Below are 17,350 nucleotides of genomic sequence, written 5' to 3' on the forward strand. Positions count from 1 at the left end.
GGGGCTGTTTGGGGGGGAAAAAACAACAAAAAACTCAAGTATTTATTGGCAGGGTGTTGTGGTGAGCGAGCTTAGAGGAGGGATATAACAACAGAACACACAGTCCTGACACTGAACACATGGACCAGGACACCCTGATGAGATGTGTGTGTGTGTGTGTGTGTGTGTGTGTGCGCGCCTCCTGCTTCCAGTCCGCTACCTGGCAGGAACGAGGCTCTGCGGTTTGGACGTGGTGTGAATAAACAGTAAACATATCTTGTGTGTGTTTGTAAACAACTCACAAACCTGCGATATCTTCTCTTAACACCCTGATTTTTTTTTTGTTTGTTTTTGTTTGTTTGGTGTCATTTATGAGTCATTTTAACACTCTAATCTGACTAAACAGCTCATTTATTTCACTTCATTTCTGATATTTTTGGTTTTGAGAGGGGGTTGTTTTGTTTGTTTTTGTTTTTTATTGTGTGATTTATCATTTTTGACAAAGAAGCTGTGGTAGCGGTTAACATTTTTTCACAACAACAAATAAAAAGAAGGAGTTGCGAGAGTTTTTACGTCAGATTACACAATATCTGAGATGATCACTGTGTCATATTAAGTGATTAACCCTCCTGTTGTTCTCGGGTCAATTTTGACCCGGGAGGACAACAGGTGTCATTATGTGCTGTCATCAAAAAAATTGAAATGGTTGAGATCAGAGGAAAATATGTTGATGGATTATGGCAGTCTGGTTTATGTAAAAGTTCAGTCAGGATATTGTTTTAAAACCATTTCAGTTTTTTTGATGACAGCACGTAACGACACCTGTTGTCCTCCCGGGTCAGAATTGACCCGAGCACAACAGGAGGGTTAAAGAGTCAGAAATTGTTGCAGTGATTTAATGCATAAAACAAAGATAAATACATACAATGGCTGATTCTCCACGCAGATTTGCACCACCAAATATTTACCTTGATGAGCCGACTCCTAATATTTCCATAGTGGATGGAAATGTGCGTTAATTGCGTTTTCTTTTGCAGATTTTTTAGGAAATTGGGTTAAATTTTTCACTACATTTGGATGAAAACTTGGCTGTTGTTCCACTTGATGGCACCAGCAGCAAATGTTAATCGTGGTTTTATGAATGAAAGTGAGATTTGAGCCATTTGTTGTCACTCAGCGGTGAATGTGGACTATACTGAGTTTGTGCAGAGGGTGTAGTCGCACTAACAGATGTTATGATCCTGGACGAGCCCCCGATTTGTCATAACCTGGCTCAAGTCTGGACAAAGGAGGGGGAGACCAAACATGAGTTAAAATGGATTTATTGTGCATCACTTAAAGAGAAATGAAACTTAACACAACCAAAAACAACATGGTGGAAGCCAGAGGAGAGAGAACAAATGACTGACCGCCTTCAGCTTATATAGAAGCTGGTCAGTCCAGGTGAGCTGGATCTTCATGACGACCCTAAGTCCTGCAGGTAGAGGATTAATAGTCTGTCCAGAGAGGGTCGTCACATGACTACAGTTATTAAAACTTGGTATTTTTGCACCAGCATGCTCATTTTAGTTCTACACTTGTTGCTGTTTTGTGGCGATTTTCCTTTTGCTATTTTTTTACACGTCCCCATTCTTAATCCCGCCCACAAAGCTCTGATTGGTCGCTTGTTTCCCCAACGAGGAGAGAAACAGCTGTCGGTGAGCACAACACCAGATCTCACCAGGGTGACCTGACATCCTGATTTTTGTCGGGACAGTCCAGAATTTTGAAGGCAGAAGAGATAATAAATGTCCTGCACAGATATTTGTTTGCCAAAGAGTCATTAATTCTTCACATGTTGCACAAACATCTGCTCCAAATGTCTCCTCTGACGACCAGTCAGCAGAGACGGGGTTGCTATGGTTACGGGGACTCACACACTGCATCCATGCAGCAGTTTCTGACATTTTTTATCAACAGGCCTTTGCTCTGTGATTGTGTTTAAGCAGCTCACCCTCACAAAGAAAACGACAGTATAGGTTGAAAATTCAGCCGCCAAAAACGACCTATAGTTACGTGTACGCCATAGCAACCGCAGTAATTATGACCCGAAGTGGCGCAGTTCAGATGACATCACTAAACTGTGACAAATTTTTATATTAGGAGGAAGCGGGTTGGGTGGAAGACTAGATAGATAGATGGAAAAACGTAGATTTAGCTGCAGAAGACGGATGTTTGCGTCCTGTTTCCGACCGCGAGTCGGAAAGCTTTGATTGTCGTTGCGTAACTTTAAGGAAGTAATTTGAACCCATACCACATTTCAAGTGATCATTTTAACCCTAACCAAGTGTTTTTTGTGCCTAAACCTACAAACCTAGTTTAGTTTTTACGGTTACTGCAGATTGAAGCGGCATATTAGAAAACGCTCCCCTGATTCGTTCTGCAGCGCAGGTACAATCGTGGTCGTTTCATTATGAGGATGTGTCGGTTTTATGAGCTCAGGTTGATATTATTGTTATAAAAAAACAGTCTTCTTTAGTCGTGTGGGGCTTATTAGTCTATATTTACATGTCTGTGTGTTGCTGCGTGTCCTCTATCTGCCCTCTGTGTTCATTAGTGCCCTGTGTGAAGCAGGCGCTCTGCCCTGTCAACACACTCAGCAGCTTATTTACTTGTTTTGTTACACTGCAGACAGTCCTGCACAAGCGTCAGCAACTCTCAGTCTGCACTCGAGAGATGCTGAACAGTATGGGGAGAAATATCACTGGAGTTTTCTAGTCATGTTATTGATCTTAAAGCCTTGATGTCAGTTTATGGTTATAAAAAAATGGATATATCTGCTTGGCATGCGCTTATTTAGTATAATTTTCTCTAATCTTCATCTACAAAGATGCACTTAAACACAACAATATGGAAATCATGATTTCATTTTTACCTCTTATGCTAACATTGTACTCATAAAATAACTGCTGAGACCTATGGAGACACAAGAAATGAAGAGAAAAACAGGTGGAAAACAAGGTTTATAATATAATATCTATAATTAGGAGTATCTAAACCACTTATTTGAGTTGTAAAACCAAAATAAAGTATGCCAAAATGTCAGTAACACTCACTCAACGCTAGAAAAAAAACATGTGTGTCCACAACTACGACAAGTATGTTGAGTCAGAGTTGAATTTGGGGAATAATTTCACTGTTTGCCTTTCGTGTCTCTTCCAAATAAGTCTAGACTATCCATGTTTACAACTTATTATCTGACCACTTGTGTTTCCTGCCTGTTTAGGCTTCTTTTTAGTGATCTTACATTGTTCCCAGATCTCAGCGATTAACAGTACAATGTTGTAACCGATAGGACTGATGGCCAACACTTGTAACCAGATTTATCTCTAAATATCCGCTCCAGACATATAAAAACACTCTGCTTGGAGCAATAATGTGTGTCTGATAAGTTTTTTTTCCCACAAAAATAGTTTAATTACCACTTTAAAATCCTTAAAAATGGCATCTACTCCTTCTCTCCTCATTAAAAAAAATTCAAAATATGCAAATATCTTTCATTTCAAAACAGCTGGATACAAGATGTTTCTTACATCACAAGTTCATTCTCAGTGTTTGTGCACTGGAGGCTCCAAATGTCCACATCACACTCGCTTGAGTTGAATTATCGGAAAGAAAACGAGACTTTAAACACGACTACAACTAATAAGAGCGACGTAAACACACACCAGAACTTGTTAAGTAAGATAAAAGTGTGACAAAAGCTATTGATAGCGGGAATAAATAGAAACGCTGACTTCACGGCGTACAGCATAAAAATCAATGATGCACGTAGGTGTGCGTGTGTGTGTGTAGCATCTGTTGCTTTTGTGTATTGCTTTTTGTTTGTGTGTGTGTATTAATCTCTGCTGGACTGCTGTGTGTGTGTGTTTGTGTGGGCAGGGCTGACGCAGCAGAACTAACTGCAGCGTGGCGAGCGAGCGAGAGAGAGAGATAGAGAGAGAGAGAGAGAGAGGAGGGGCACACACACACACACACACACACACAAACAGATATATTACACACACATATATTTGTACTCATATACCAATGGTGCACAAGCGTTCGGACATTGACGTGACATTTGAAATGATACGGCGCGTGCAGACATGTGGAAAGATCACACGCAAAGTAGGATTCGGTTATCGTGTTAACTGTCACTGTTGCTGGTTCTAGTGCTAGAAAGAGACCACGTGAGAGAGAGAGAGAGGGAGAGAGAGAGAGGGAGAGGGGGGAGAGAAAGTATAATCAAAGAGGTGAGGACAGAGAGAGAAAGAGAGAGAGAGAGAGAGGATATCAGGAGCTAAAAGGAAAAAGGAGGAGAACAGGGGAGTGAGGCGAGAGGAAGAACAAGTGGACAGATTGATAGATAGAAAGAAGAAGATCAACAGATAGATAGATTGATTGATAGATAGATAGATAAGGAAGGAGTGATGCGTTGGAAAAGGAGGCGATCGCCAGCGCAGGGGAGGACGGGTGACGATGAGGATGAGGAGAAGAGCTCAGACACCTCCTTCAGAGTGCATTTCTTCAGAGGTAGAGTGTGTGTGTGCGCCCGTGCGTGTGTGTGTGTGTGTGTGTGTGTGCCTTGATTTTGCCGCATTCGTCTTGTCATCATCAAGTGTCGCAGACGGGATGGGAGACGTATTTAAACATTAAACTGTAACTGTAGTTGTGAAGTAATACGTGATGATTGTGAATGAAAGCTGGTTTCTTTCTTACACCTGTAGGGCTGAGTCATTATCTTGTTTACTTGTCAAAATCTCCCAAAATCAGATTATATGTTTTATCTTCAGTTAAAGGATTCTGTGCTTCTCTTTTTGTTGAGAAATGTCAGTTTTTGGTCTCAAAAATCTTTCTAAGAGGACTTTAAAATGTGTCGTATTAAAAAAAAACAACAAAAAACAGACTGACATCTTGAAAATACAAGCTTTTCAACTGACTAAAATTCATCTGCAGCATTGAAAGTATTGAAATTGAAAAGTAGTAGAAGCTTTCTTTGAATCTTTGATCAGGTTCATAATCAGACAGTCTCTTATTCAAATCATAACCTTGCCAATTTTAGGCTGTAATTCATTCAAAATTATCAGTGAGCTGATTGACAATATTAAACATTTAGCTACATAGAAAAATGGTTTTGTACAAAAACCTTTTGGTTTGTTTGTTTTGTTTTTGATTTTTTCCCCGTGTCTTTATTTTTATCGTTTTGTACAATTCTCTTAGTAGAGACTTCTTGTAGAAACGGCAAAAATCAATAAAAATATAGATGTTTTGGGTACAGAAACTCAAAAGTTGTATGAAATTTAAAAATTATTTGATTTGATTGGAGTATTGTTCAGAGAAAAGGCTGCATTTGCCATAGAAATAGTTGTTTCCAGTACATTTTCCAACTACATGGTGTTTTTATGGCCTCATATTAACAGTTTTAAGTATGTTTACAGTCTTTACTGTTTCTGTTCTTTACAGTCTACTGTTATCGTACTAACGGGAAACGAAACAAGCCAAAGTGCCACCTTCAAACGCTAAATATAATAGTATGTTCAAAATGAAAATATCTCAAAAAGCTAGTTAAACAAGTGTCTATATTCTCCAGAACAAAGGTGTCTCTCCATAGTTAAAAAACAGCAAAGAGTTTCACCTCATGTTTTGGTCTTTTAGACGCGTTTCCACATAAAGTCTTCCTCAGAGCAGGTGTGACAGCTATGAGCTCTCCCTTTATAAAAATTAAAAAGTATTTCCAGCTATTAATCACTTTATTATTTGTTTCTGGAGTCGTTTTGGAACCGGAGCACCTTTTCTGTACATCAGTTCCTGAGTTGTATTTGCAAATATCTGAGTCTTAAGCTAGCTACGTTGCTAACGCTGCTTGCTAACGTTCGACTTGCCGTTAGCTTCCCGGCGGGTAGCGAACAGAGGAGTTTGTCGCTGAAAACAGGAGGTGTTGATGGAGTGGTGAGACTGAACTTTTAGTGATTTTTCCAGTTCTTTAGAAATCAATTGATAACTGGCATTGAAGAGTAATAATTAATACAATTTTAAAAGAGCTTTTGTTAAAGTTCAAGAGGTCTTTGTGTCTGTCTTTGTTCATTTCTGTCTTGCTGTAATGTGTTTAACACAGTTGGAGAAAACATCTTGAAACTCCTGCTGTGCTTTTTGTATAAATACTTCCTGTTTTGGGTCAGAAATCCTTTCATTTGTTTATGAAATGACTTACAGAGTTTTATTCCCAGTAAGAATACACCACACAACTAACTGCTGCTTTGCATTTTACAAATTTACACACATTCACACTTGGAAGCCGCCCAGCATCTCATTTATAACCTCCTGTTTGGTTGAATAATTCATAAACTTTTGTTGGTTTACACATACAGCGATACTGCTGGATGATATGTAAATATTCACAGATGCTTTAGAGATCTTTGTTCCTGATAAAGCTTTCATGTCAAATATGCCACGAAATATCATCAGATATTTGGATAAAGAGGGAGACGAATGAAAGCTTTCATGATGATGTGCCAGTTGTGATTTTCTACAGAAAGAGTTGCAGATTATCTAGAAATGTTTCTCAATCAAATGACCAGTTTAATTTAGATTGTGGTTTTGTGGAAATCCCCAAACTGTTTAGCAAACCCTAAACCTTAAACAAGATTTTGGCTCAAATTGACATGATTAATATATATTTGGCTGTTTCTGCTTTCAAAAAACCTGTAAAATGAATCATTTAATACAACTGTACCTGAGAAATACCTCTTATGGATAAATTTAGTGAATCTAGTCAGTTAGAAGTCAAAGATGAAATTAACAAGAGAATCCTGCAAGACCGGTAACGCTGTATACTTAACGCGCGGAGCCAAGATAAACAGATGTCTTTCATATGTGGCTGCTTGACTCACTGGAAAACAAACGAGCTTAGAGGCAGCTGAAGAGGAATCGTATTCGAACTGGGGAAACAAGTCTGTGTGGACACATTACCCAAACCACAAGCCTCCGCCGACCGCCGAAGCCCAGAACGGTGACACAAATGCACACAAATGCTGGTTTGAATCACTTTGCTATCAAACATCTGGTGCTTTTATCATTAAGTCATTTTCCTCATCTTCCAAATGTGTTGTACGTCTTATTTTACTGGTTGTTTATTTTATCGGGTTGTGGTCAAACACTGAAGTTCCCTGGAAGCATGGATGCTGGAAATTGAATTAAAGGTGCAGTATGCGAGTGTGTATCCCCCTGCCAGCGATGCATTGATAGTTTTGTCAAGTTTCTCAGGGAACCTCAGCCTTCTTAACGAATCAAAAAGAGCTTAAAGTCAGTGGTTTGACCTGCAGGACCCTGTTTGGTTTCGTGAATAGAGAGCTGAAGCAATGATTTCATGTACGGTTAGCCTCTTTAGCTTCTGTAACTCAATGCAATCTCTCAATTAGTGTTTACTTTCCCATATTCTAAGCAGCAGTTGCTATCAGAAGCTGAAACCTTTGTGATTTAAACAACCGTTACTTTGTGAGCACAGAAAAAACTACAAGCGCTGTCAAGGTCACTGTAACCTGGTTTCATCCACATCTATAAAACTCACCAACGCTTTCTTCTAAAGTCCTTTTATCAGCTGTCTAGTTTTAAACTCTGCTGTCTAAACACTTCTACAGCGTTTCTCTCCGTCCTGCCGCTATTACAAACATGTCTGAACCAGCCGTGACACCTCCACTGACTCACGGACATGTCTGTGTGTTTGTTAACAGCTGCTAAAAAATAAATAATGAATAAACAACGATAGTAGATCGTTTTTCAGAAAGCTACCAACCTCATGTAAACATGTGAAGTGTGCCGCACGACATACTGTTGAGAAAGGCCGTTCACGCTCCACTGTATGTGGCGGATCAGACCTGCGAACCGCCATTTGGCTCGGGTTGTTGCTAACAGTGAGTCCGGGTAGCGCTGTTGAATGCTCGCTCCATTATAAATAAATCCTTCCTACTGAACGAGTTATTCATTCCAAAAGGTTTGGATTTTCTGTTTCTGACTGAGATTTAGCAGCGGTGTATGGATTACTGCCCTTTAATCAAACTGTGCTGCTTGATTTCACTTTTATCTGCACTCTGAGGTCCTCGGGACGGGGTAGAGGACTCGCCGTGGTCTTCAGGAACTAGAGTCTCCTCTTTTGAACTGCAGTTAACCAAAGTTGGTTTTTCTAATCCGTTTTATTGTAATTTAATTTACTGACTCCCTGGTTTTAACGGTTCTTTTATATCTGAGTCATCCATCATAAGGTTAGACAGAGTTATTATGGCTGGTGGTTTTAATATTCATGCGGATGACGCCTCTTGCAGCCTTGCTGCTGATTTTCTTAATGTCACTGAGTCCGACACACATTAGGGGTCATACTCTGGACCTTGGTTTTACACATGGTTTAACTATTGACTCCATTTGCTCTGAGGTGCTGCCTGTTACTGACCATAATGGTGTTTTGTTCAGCCAGTCTTTGAACTTAGATTCTCTTCAAAGTAAAAGTTTAAAGTGCTCTCACAACTTAAATCATCTCACAGCTGAGAAGTTTTCTGCAGCTTTTGACCCAAGCACAGTATTGTGTTCTCATGCAGAAGTAGATTGTCTAGACCAACACACATTGCTCCTCCGTTTTGGATAAAGTGGCTACTTCTAAAATGTGATTTGTCCCCTCCATAAATTCATCCCCAAGGTTAAATGACACCATTTGTTGTTTCTGGGGTTGGAGGGCAGAGTGACTGTGAAAATCCACTAATCTCCATGTTCACTGTCTTCACTACAAAGACCTTTTTAACTGGGTTAAACAACATGGTTAAAGATGTGAGGGCTTCTTATTTTTCCAACTTTATTTCCACCAGTAAACACAACCCCAAAGTCCTGTTTGACCCTATAAACAACATTGTCACTCCTGCACCTCCGGATGTGCCTGTTTTGTCAAATAAGGATCACAGTAATTTCCTCTCATTCTTTGTAGATAAGATTAGAGATTAGCATTATCCCCTCTTCTGCTCCTTTCTCCACTTATGCAATTCGGCTGTCAATTCTGGACTGTTTTTCTCCCATTTCTGTGCAAGACCTCACTGATCTTGTGGGTAGAATGAAATCCTCCTCCAGTCGTGTTGATATTTTACCCACGTCCGTGCTTAAAAATACACTTGAGTGTATTGGTCCATGCCTGGTCTCTATTATAAACTGCTCCCTGCTATCTGGCTGTGTCCCAGCTTACTTCAAACATGCAATTGCTCAGCCTCTCCTGGAAAAAAACGAACCTTGATCTGTACATTCCCCACAACTACAGGCCTATATCAAAGCTGCCTTTTATTTCAAAAAATTTTTAGAGAAAGTTGTTTCCAAATACCTCACTGCTGTCTTGATTGCGCACATTTTAGATAAGTGCCAATCGGGTTTCCGTCAGAAGCATTCCTCTGAAACTGTCTCTTCTCAGAGTCTCCAATGACATAATGATGTCCTCTGATGTGGGTGAGTCCTCCGTTTTGGTGCTGCTGGGTCTCAGTGCAGCTTTTGACACTGTGGATCATAATGATTGAAAGGCTTCGACAGTGTGTGGGTGTCTTTGGGAGCCCTGGACTGGTTTTCCGCCTACCTCTCAAATAGGAGTTTTTCTGTGTCACTTGGTCCTTACATGCCTGAAACAGCTGCTCTTTCCTGTGGTGTGCCTCAAGGATCCGTCTTGGGTCCTATTTTATTTGCTTTATCTATGCTTCCTTCCTTCATGTTAGTAGCAAATTTGGAGATATGTCCTATCACTGTTATGCTGACGATATTCAGCTCTATGTCTCTTTTTAGGCCTGATAACCCCGACAAACTGTCTGTGTTGCACAACTGTCTGACTCTCATTAAAGACCGGATGTCTAACAACTTTTTACAGCTTAATACAGACAAGACAGTGGTTCTTATCATTGCCTCTGACAGTATAGCTCCAAAGATTGCTCATAGCTAGCATTGTTTTCCTCCATGTTCTTCTTCTCTGCCTTTTCTGGTAAATTAAACTTTAAATCAGTGGATTAGCTTGAAACAACAATGTGTATCAAACAAAAAACACTGAAAAACATTGCTTTATAGCACTTCCAGCAGGAAAAACTCGCACAAAGTACTTTTAATTGTCAAAATCCACAAAAGTGTTGTTGCTGGCAGCTTGTTAGCTAGCATTAGCCTGTCAAATATCTAATCTTGCATATTGTAGTTCAGCCTAGCTTTAGTTACCGCTTAGGACTTCATTGATCTAAGGGTTTTTGTTAATCTCTTATGAAAAATACTTTTATCTCCTGACCATGGCATTATCTAGAGAGATGAAGTCCTGCTCAGCTGTGTGAATGGGAAACAAAACAAGCTGTTCATGCCAACCAGCCTCGGGCTAAAGGAGGGTCTGCTGACAGCAGGGCATGACCTGGTGCTCAGACAGACTGCTCCTGGACAGTTTATACCTAGAAATGTTTGTTGTCTCGAAGGAAATTCCCTGAAAGATTTCAAAAGATATTGAAAAGAAAAATAAAAGATGAGCTTGACTCATCAGTTTTCCATCTGTCCCTCTGCTGCATCTTTTGTGTGTCAGATGAGAACGCCTCCCAAAGAACCGCCTCACAGGCTGACATTTAGATGTGCCCGAAAGTTTTAAATGAGCTTATTTGTCCTCCAGAGATTCTGCTGTTGGAGAGCCTGAATGGAGGGGGAAGCAAGATGTTCTCACAGGATTTGGATCCATTGTGCTTTTTGTAAGGCTTAGCTTGACCCCAGTGTGGTGACCAATTCAGTGATTCTTAATTGGAGGTCAAGTTCAATGTGCACCTAAAAATGAGCACAAAGTTCTCATAATTTACTCTTTGCAGCAGTGTAGACATTTGAATTATGTTGCTATCAGAGATTTCATAAAATAAGGGGAGCAGATGCTGTTAATTAATGGACTTTTATGTGGTGTTGAACTTGTAGCAAACCAAAGATTTTTGGAGTAGAGCCTTTTTAAATGAATCAGCAGGCATCATTTCAATGGATCCAAGTGCTCATTCAGTCTGTTTACAACAAAGCTGAGGTCTGCATCCTCACGGCCTCCTGCTTTCAGAAATAAAACTCACTCCGTCTTCCCATTATCCTCCTTTATTAGCAATTAGTTGTGAATTTTGTAGCCAAGTTTTTTCAGCATCTTTATGTTCATTTGTCAGATTTGTTCCAGAGCAACACCACCAAACAAAAATGTGTATTGTCGCAATAAATGGTTAATTTGACTTGAACGTAGACTTGAGAATTTTAGGCCATGGTAAACATTAGCTGCTCAGTCCGGTTGAATTGGACTTTTGTTCCTTTTCCCCCTTGGAGCGATTCATTCTGAACACAGTAATCATACTGAGATGTGGACCAAAACAACCGTATTGAGTCCCAAACCGATTCCGGAGCTGTTTGTTTGCACTGGGAATGTGATCCAACCTCGGTCCGACCCAACTACTAGGTGTACTCTGCAAGTTCTAGCTGAACGGCTCCCGTAGCAAAGTGTACTTGACATACTGAGCTAACAACAGTCAACAGTCAACAGTTACCAGATGAATGATGAATAAAATTAATCATTGATCTGACCTGGACTAATGTGACAAAGTACGTTGCATTCTTGATATTTGACCAGAAAAACTTCTTCAGGTTCTCAGACACTAACTAACCAATGAGAAGAGTGAACACAACCTTAAGTGATGCATTTTGGTTTGCTAGGATTTTTTTTTTCTTTGTGAAAAGAAACTGAAACAACAGGAACGCTGGGAAAATCAACTCATCCACTGATGAGAGCAAACAAACTATAGTTTGAAACACCCTTTTAAACTTGGAGTCACATAACTTTACACTATAATCATACAGGTGCTTTATTTGATTGGTTGCCATCAAATATCCAAAAAGGATGTGGATACAAGTTAGAAAATGTTTATTGTTTGCTCATATGTTTCACATTCTTATTCAAATGGAGCTTAAATAGCAGCCTGTACTTGTCTGATTAAGCTGCGTTATAGTGTAAAGACCATAAAGCATTAACTTCATGCTGCTGGTAAATCTATACAGAAGATTTCCTGATTTTTCGTAAGCTGGATAATGGGAGAAAATTGCCTTGTTCACACACACATGCACACAGAGACAAGGGGGTGGGGAGCTGGAGGCAGTGGAGTAGAAAGAAAGAAGACTGACATTTAGACTGCTGGCATAATATTGTGGGATCAGAGAGTCACATTTTACTCTTCTGATAAAACCAAACACTGAAATAGAAGCTTTTGAGAGTCATTTTAAAAATATATTCGCATTTGTGTAGACAAGACTCCTTCTTTAAGTCCCCCCCCCCCCCCACCCCCATATGTTGCTCATTAACTTCCCTGTTGTCATGTGACAGCGTTGGGACTGTTGCTGGTGGAATAACTAGCTGCACCTCCTGGGACTTAACACCAAACACACACACACACACACTCATACAAAACCTCCAATTAGCGCTGATTTTATTCATCCACTAAGTCGGTTTTGACACAAACATAAAAGTTTATTCAGCCAGAAAAAGGTAAACCTCACAGCAGATGGGTGAAGAAGTAGGAGAGGTATAATGGGATTTAAAAGAACCTCGTTACAACTCGTAACTTCTTTTTTTGTTGATTTTTTTTAATTGTAGGTAAGAAATTGTAACTTCTGATGGACATTTATCTTATAATATCATGTTTTAATGAGTATGTTTGTCTGTATGATTGACTTGTTTTGCTTTATATGTACATGTGTGTAATTTGTTCTCAATGAGACTTCCTTTATATATAAATACAACTTAAAGCCCCTATGTGCAGAGTTCAAACATTGGTGCCCCCTCATGGTTTTATCAGAAAACACACCCAAAGAGTCAACCTGGGGACACTGATGAATGCAACAAATAGAGAATATAATTATATAAAAACATATTGTTTTTATCTAAAGCTTAACTTAACTGATACCCTACCAACTTTTATAGTTTAGCCAAGCATGTGCATCACTTTGCAAATGTTAAACTGTGTCGCTACTGGCTGCTTTGGATATACGTTCAGGCTCAATACTACTGTGTGGTCACCTGCAGCGCTCACAGTCCAATAAACAATCACTATAGTTACTTGTATCAAATGGAAAAAAAAAAAAAAAAAATAGACTGGAAACATAAAAAGCGGCTTTGAGCCTCAGCCATGTGTGAGTCAAACATAAGCCTGTGTAGACAGACGGCTGTATTGATTTCAATAGGAGCTTATCTGTGACTGTGACTGTTTGGTCACAGTTCATTTATGAGTGTGCTCGACTGATTTTAAGAGCGATAAAAAGACTCGTTGGAGCGTACTAAAGGTGGAAATCACTTTGTTGATGTGGTTTTTTTTAATCAGTAAGCGGTGACATCATCATTTATAACGTCATGGTGGAACTTTTGGACACATTTTCAAGGCCGCGTTGGATTCCTGCTTTGTTTTACCTGCTTTTTCCTTGATGTTGAATAACATAACGGTTCCTGGAGAATATCTCATGACTGTGAAGTATGCTGTGACATTATCCTATGCTGTGGTTGTTTACACAAGTATTTCTAGGACAGGAAGTGTTTTCTAAGTTAAAGAATTTGTGTGTTTACGTCAAAGCGGATCAGTTTGTTCAAGCTTGTTTTGCTGCAGGAGAAAGTCACCGTACGTCTGGTTTACAGTCGTCTGACTGCGGGTTAAATTTCCTCTTCCGCCCCGCAGGCAGAAAACTTCTATGTGCTTCTTTCTCCTTTCAGCTGTCAGATTTGTCTTGTTCATCAAACTGTCACTCTCCTTGTGCTCGTCCCCTCCCCGTCCCCCCGCCCCTCATCTCTCTGGCTGTTTCTTGTTTCACCCCTCTCTCGCGCCTCCTCTCCCTCTCTCTCTCTCTTTCCACGTCTCATTCTGCAGATTGTCGAGTGATGACAGAAACCAATTAGTGATCGACAAGGCAGGGAGAGGACAGAGGGCAGGCGGAGAATAGATGAAAGGCGAAAAAAGGCAGAAAAACAGCGAATTAGCGGGAACAAAGACGGAAAGAGAGGGCGGAGACGTGCGTGAAGACAAAGAGAAGATGGGAGTGATGCACGGAGAGGAAATGAGATAGAAAGAGAATGTGGAAACGAGAAGAAAGATGGATACGTAGACTGTCCTCTTGCCTCCAATCTTTACGCTAGCACCCCTAATTTTGCCCTCCCTCATGTATGTTAATAGGTTGGACAAAATATTGCACTCCAGTACACCATCACCACCCACTACGACCTCGATAAAGTAGAATTGTCACCTTTCTGACAATGTCAAGAAAAACTGAAAATGTAGAAACTTCGAATTTATGGCAGAGCTGTCGCATTAGATTGCACAGGTGTTCCTAATAAAGTGCTCAGTTAGTGTATAATACGTTTATAAAGCTTATAAAGTTGGATTGAAGTCACAAAAATGAGAAAACATGAAAAAAAAAGAGAATAAAAGAGGAAAACAAAAGAGGAAAGGGAGACCCCGGCAATTAGAGAGATTTAAAGGAGGAGTGGAAATGATAGAAACAACAGAAGAAGAAGAAAGAAAGATTAATTATAGGTGACAAGGAAGAGAAACTTACAAGAAGGGAGAGAGAGGGAAATGGTGAGAGAGAGAAAGGGAAAGGGAGGTCTGGCCAAGAAGATAGAAAACATTGAAGAGGAGACAGAAGAAGAAATAAAATGTAATACAACTGGAGTGAGGAAGACAGGAGGAAAGTCGTGTAAGAAAGAAGGAAGAGAAGAAGAAAAAAATTTTTAAAAAAGGAAAGAGAAAATGAGAGAAATGAATTGTGAGTGGGTGTATAAGGGGGAAAAAAAAGAAAGAGTGTTACTGTAGTACGATGCCCTCTGTGAAGGAATGCGTCATTCATCAGCTTCTCTATTAGCCAGGGAGCGTGTGTGTGTGTGTGTGTGTGTGTGTGTGTGTGTGTGTGTGTGTGTGTGTGTGTGTGTGTGTGTGTGTGTGTGTGTGTGTGTGTGTGTGTGTGTGTGTCCATATTAGCTTGCTGCTTCAGGCCACCAGTGTAGATTTAAACTGGAAATGTCTCTGTGTGGAAAATGTGTGTGTGCGCCGTGTGTTTATGTGCACAAAACATACTTTATTACATCACATTTGCTTTTTTTTGAATGAGCTTATCAAGTGTGTGTATCGTTTGTTTGTGTATAATTCATACTTGCGGTTCTTGCGACAGGTTTGGGGAATGTCGCTCATCTGGAAGTTACCTCCTGTGTGTGTGTGTGTGTATGTGTGTGTGTGTGTGACTAATACTACCAGAATGGATGACAATGACAGACTTGTTTCTTGTTTATGCGCGCTGCCTGACAGTGCAGTTTTTTTTTTTCTTCTCTGCAGCAAGTTTGGCACGATGTCGACTCACAGTGAAGGTCATTCAAGGTTTAATATTCAAAAAAAAGGTTTTTACTGTTCATTCATTATCCTCTAAATGTTCATACAGTCGCCTCAAGTGCAATTTTGAGAGAAGATGTACTTAAAACTGCATAGAAATCTGGATTTTGTCATATTAAAGCAGGATTATTAGATTTTTTTGGCAACTTTTTTTGGTTGCTGCGGAACCAGCTGTAAACACAACATATTTACACATCCAGCAGACCTGAAGCTACATTATCATTCATTCATATGTCATGTTTCTGGCCGGCTGACAAATACAAAACAGCTGCAAGAATGAACCAAAAACAGTAAAATCGCAGGCCAGAAAAAAATAATGAAGTGAAAGAAGCTGTAAAGCTCCGTAGTGCCATTTGACCCATTGTTCACATAAAAAGGCGCCCTGTGGAGCTTTCTCATAAATAAGTTATGTTTACATTCACTGTTACTCACCAGAACTCACTGTGTGTATCATGGTGATATACAAATGTGTTGAATCAGTTTCCTTCCTCATAAAACATTTGCAAAACTGATTTTTTATAGTATTTTTTAAATTCTGCATTGTTTACATACATGTTTACTGGTTTGTCGTCTTCTTCTTCTCTCCTCTTGTTGGTGCGTTGCTGTGTTTGAGAAATGATAGTACTTCCTTGTTTTATGAATGAAGCAGCTGCGGTGTCTGTGTTTGACCAATCAGCGATGTCCATCCCTGCAAACCCCGCCCCCAAAGAGCCAGTACTTTTTTAAAGTACTTCCCCCCAAGCGGGACTTTTTTTGGGGGTAAAACAATCTCCCTTTAACTTTATTTAAACCTACCAAAACAGGAACCCACTCATAAAAAACAGCTCCATAGTGCCACTAGAGGTCAAAAACTCCTCAGAGAACCTTTAACTTTTGATTTATTGTCCCAAACATAAGAAAACTGATTAGCTGCACATAATTAATACACTTTTTATAGGATATCTGCAGACTTAAAACCCCATAAATACTCCAAACACTCTAAAATCACTGAATCAGATGAATCAAAGAGATTCCTGTCAGTGACCTACAGAGAATTATCACCAACTGTGCAGCTTTAGTGAGTTTTTTAGTCTCTTTTAGCTCATGTCTGCACGTTTTTGCTGTGCTTCTATGACATGTTACTGTTTTGTTCCTGCCAGTTTTTGCTAATTTAACACCTCCTGCCTGCCAACTTCCTGTTGCGGCTATAGGATGCGGCTTTGCCATCATCACCTACTTTCCATGGCTCTAATTTTCACACTTTTCATTTTAGAGTCTCAACATCACATCATGGTCCTGAGACTTGTTTGGAGGTCTTTATCTTACTGGATATCTGAGAAGGAGTTTCAGTAACACGAGGACACTGTCTGTTTTTCCCTTCTCCAGCTACAGCAGGCGGCTGTATCTGGTGAAAAAGCTCTGATTAGCCCGTGTTACACAACCTGCACCAAACAGCAGGCAAAGTGCAGCTACAGAAGTATTTTTCTCAGGAAGTTAATGAAACCAAAACAAAACTAAAATGAGAGCGAATATTGAGGCTTTCACTCATCAGGTGGACACTAACATGACTCCAAATTTATGCTAAGGTTGCTCTTAAACTCCGTGATGTGTAAATAGACAACTGTTGGCTAAAATGTTAGCTGTGACAACTTTATAAATTCATAATAAATCAGTTGTGTAAATCTGTCCGGTTGTTTTAATTAGGAAGAAATTGCAACATAATCACACAAATAAACTGTCAGAATCAAAATTTTGACCCCCGAACAGACGCGATGGGTGTTTGTGGTGTTTTTTGAACGCAGTGATCGGACTTTTGGAACAGGAAGTCATTTAGTTTTTCTGTCCGGTTACTTTCAGCAATCTTTCATTTTATTTTGACACACTTTATTTCTCTCCTACATCTCCAATACAATCCCTAACTTTTCTCCTCCTTTTCCTCTCAATCTTGCCAACAC

General features: G+C 39.8%; 1 protein-coding gene across 3 annotated transcripts in view; it reads left to right on the forward strand.

Moving 5' to 3' along the window:
- nhsl2 (NHS-like 2) overlaps positions 1–17,350 on the forward strand; it is a 161,039-nt gene that overhangs the window by 16,517 nt on the left and 127,172 nt on the right. The window contains exon 1 of one of the 3 annotated variants that reach the window (XM_042400668.1): positions 4,306–4,533. The exons of the other annotated variants lie outside the window; for them this stretch is intronic. Coding sequence (XP_042256602.1) covers positions 4,431–4,533 — 103 coding nt within the window. The 5' untranslated portion in view covers positions 4,306–4,430. Of the gene's footprint in view, positions 1–4,305; positions 4,534–17,350 lie in introns of those variants that run through there. 3 annotated transcript variants of the gene reach the window in all.

The sequence above is a fragment of the Thunnus maccoyii genome, chromosome 22, assembly GCF_910596095.1.
Source record: "Thunnus maccoyii chromosome 22, fThuMac1.1, whole genome shotgun sequence".
Taxonomy (NCBI): domain Eukaryota; kingdom Metazoa; phylum Chordata; class Actinopteri; order Scombriformes; family Scombridae; genus Thunnus; species Thunnus maccoyii.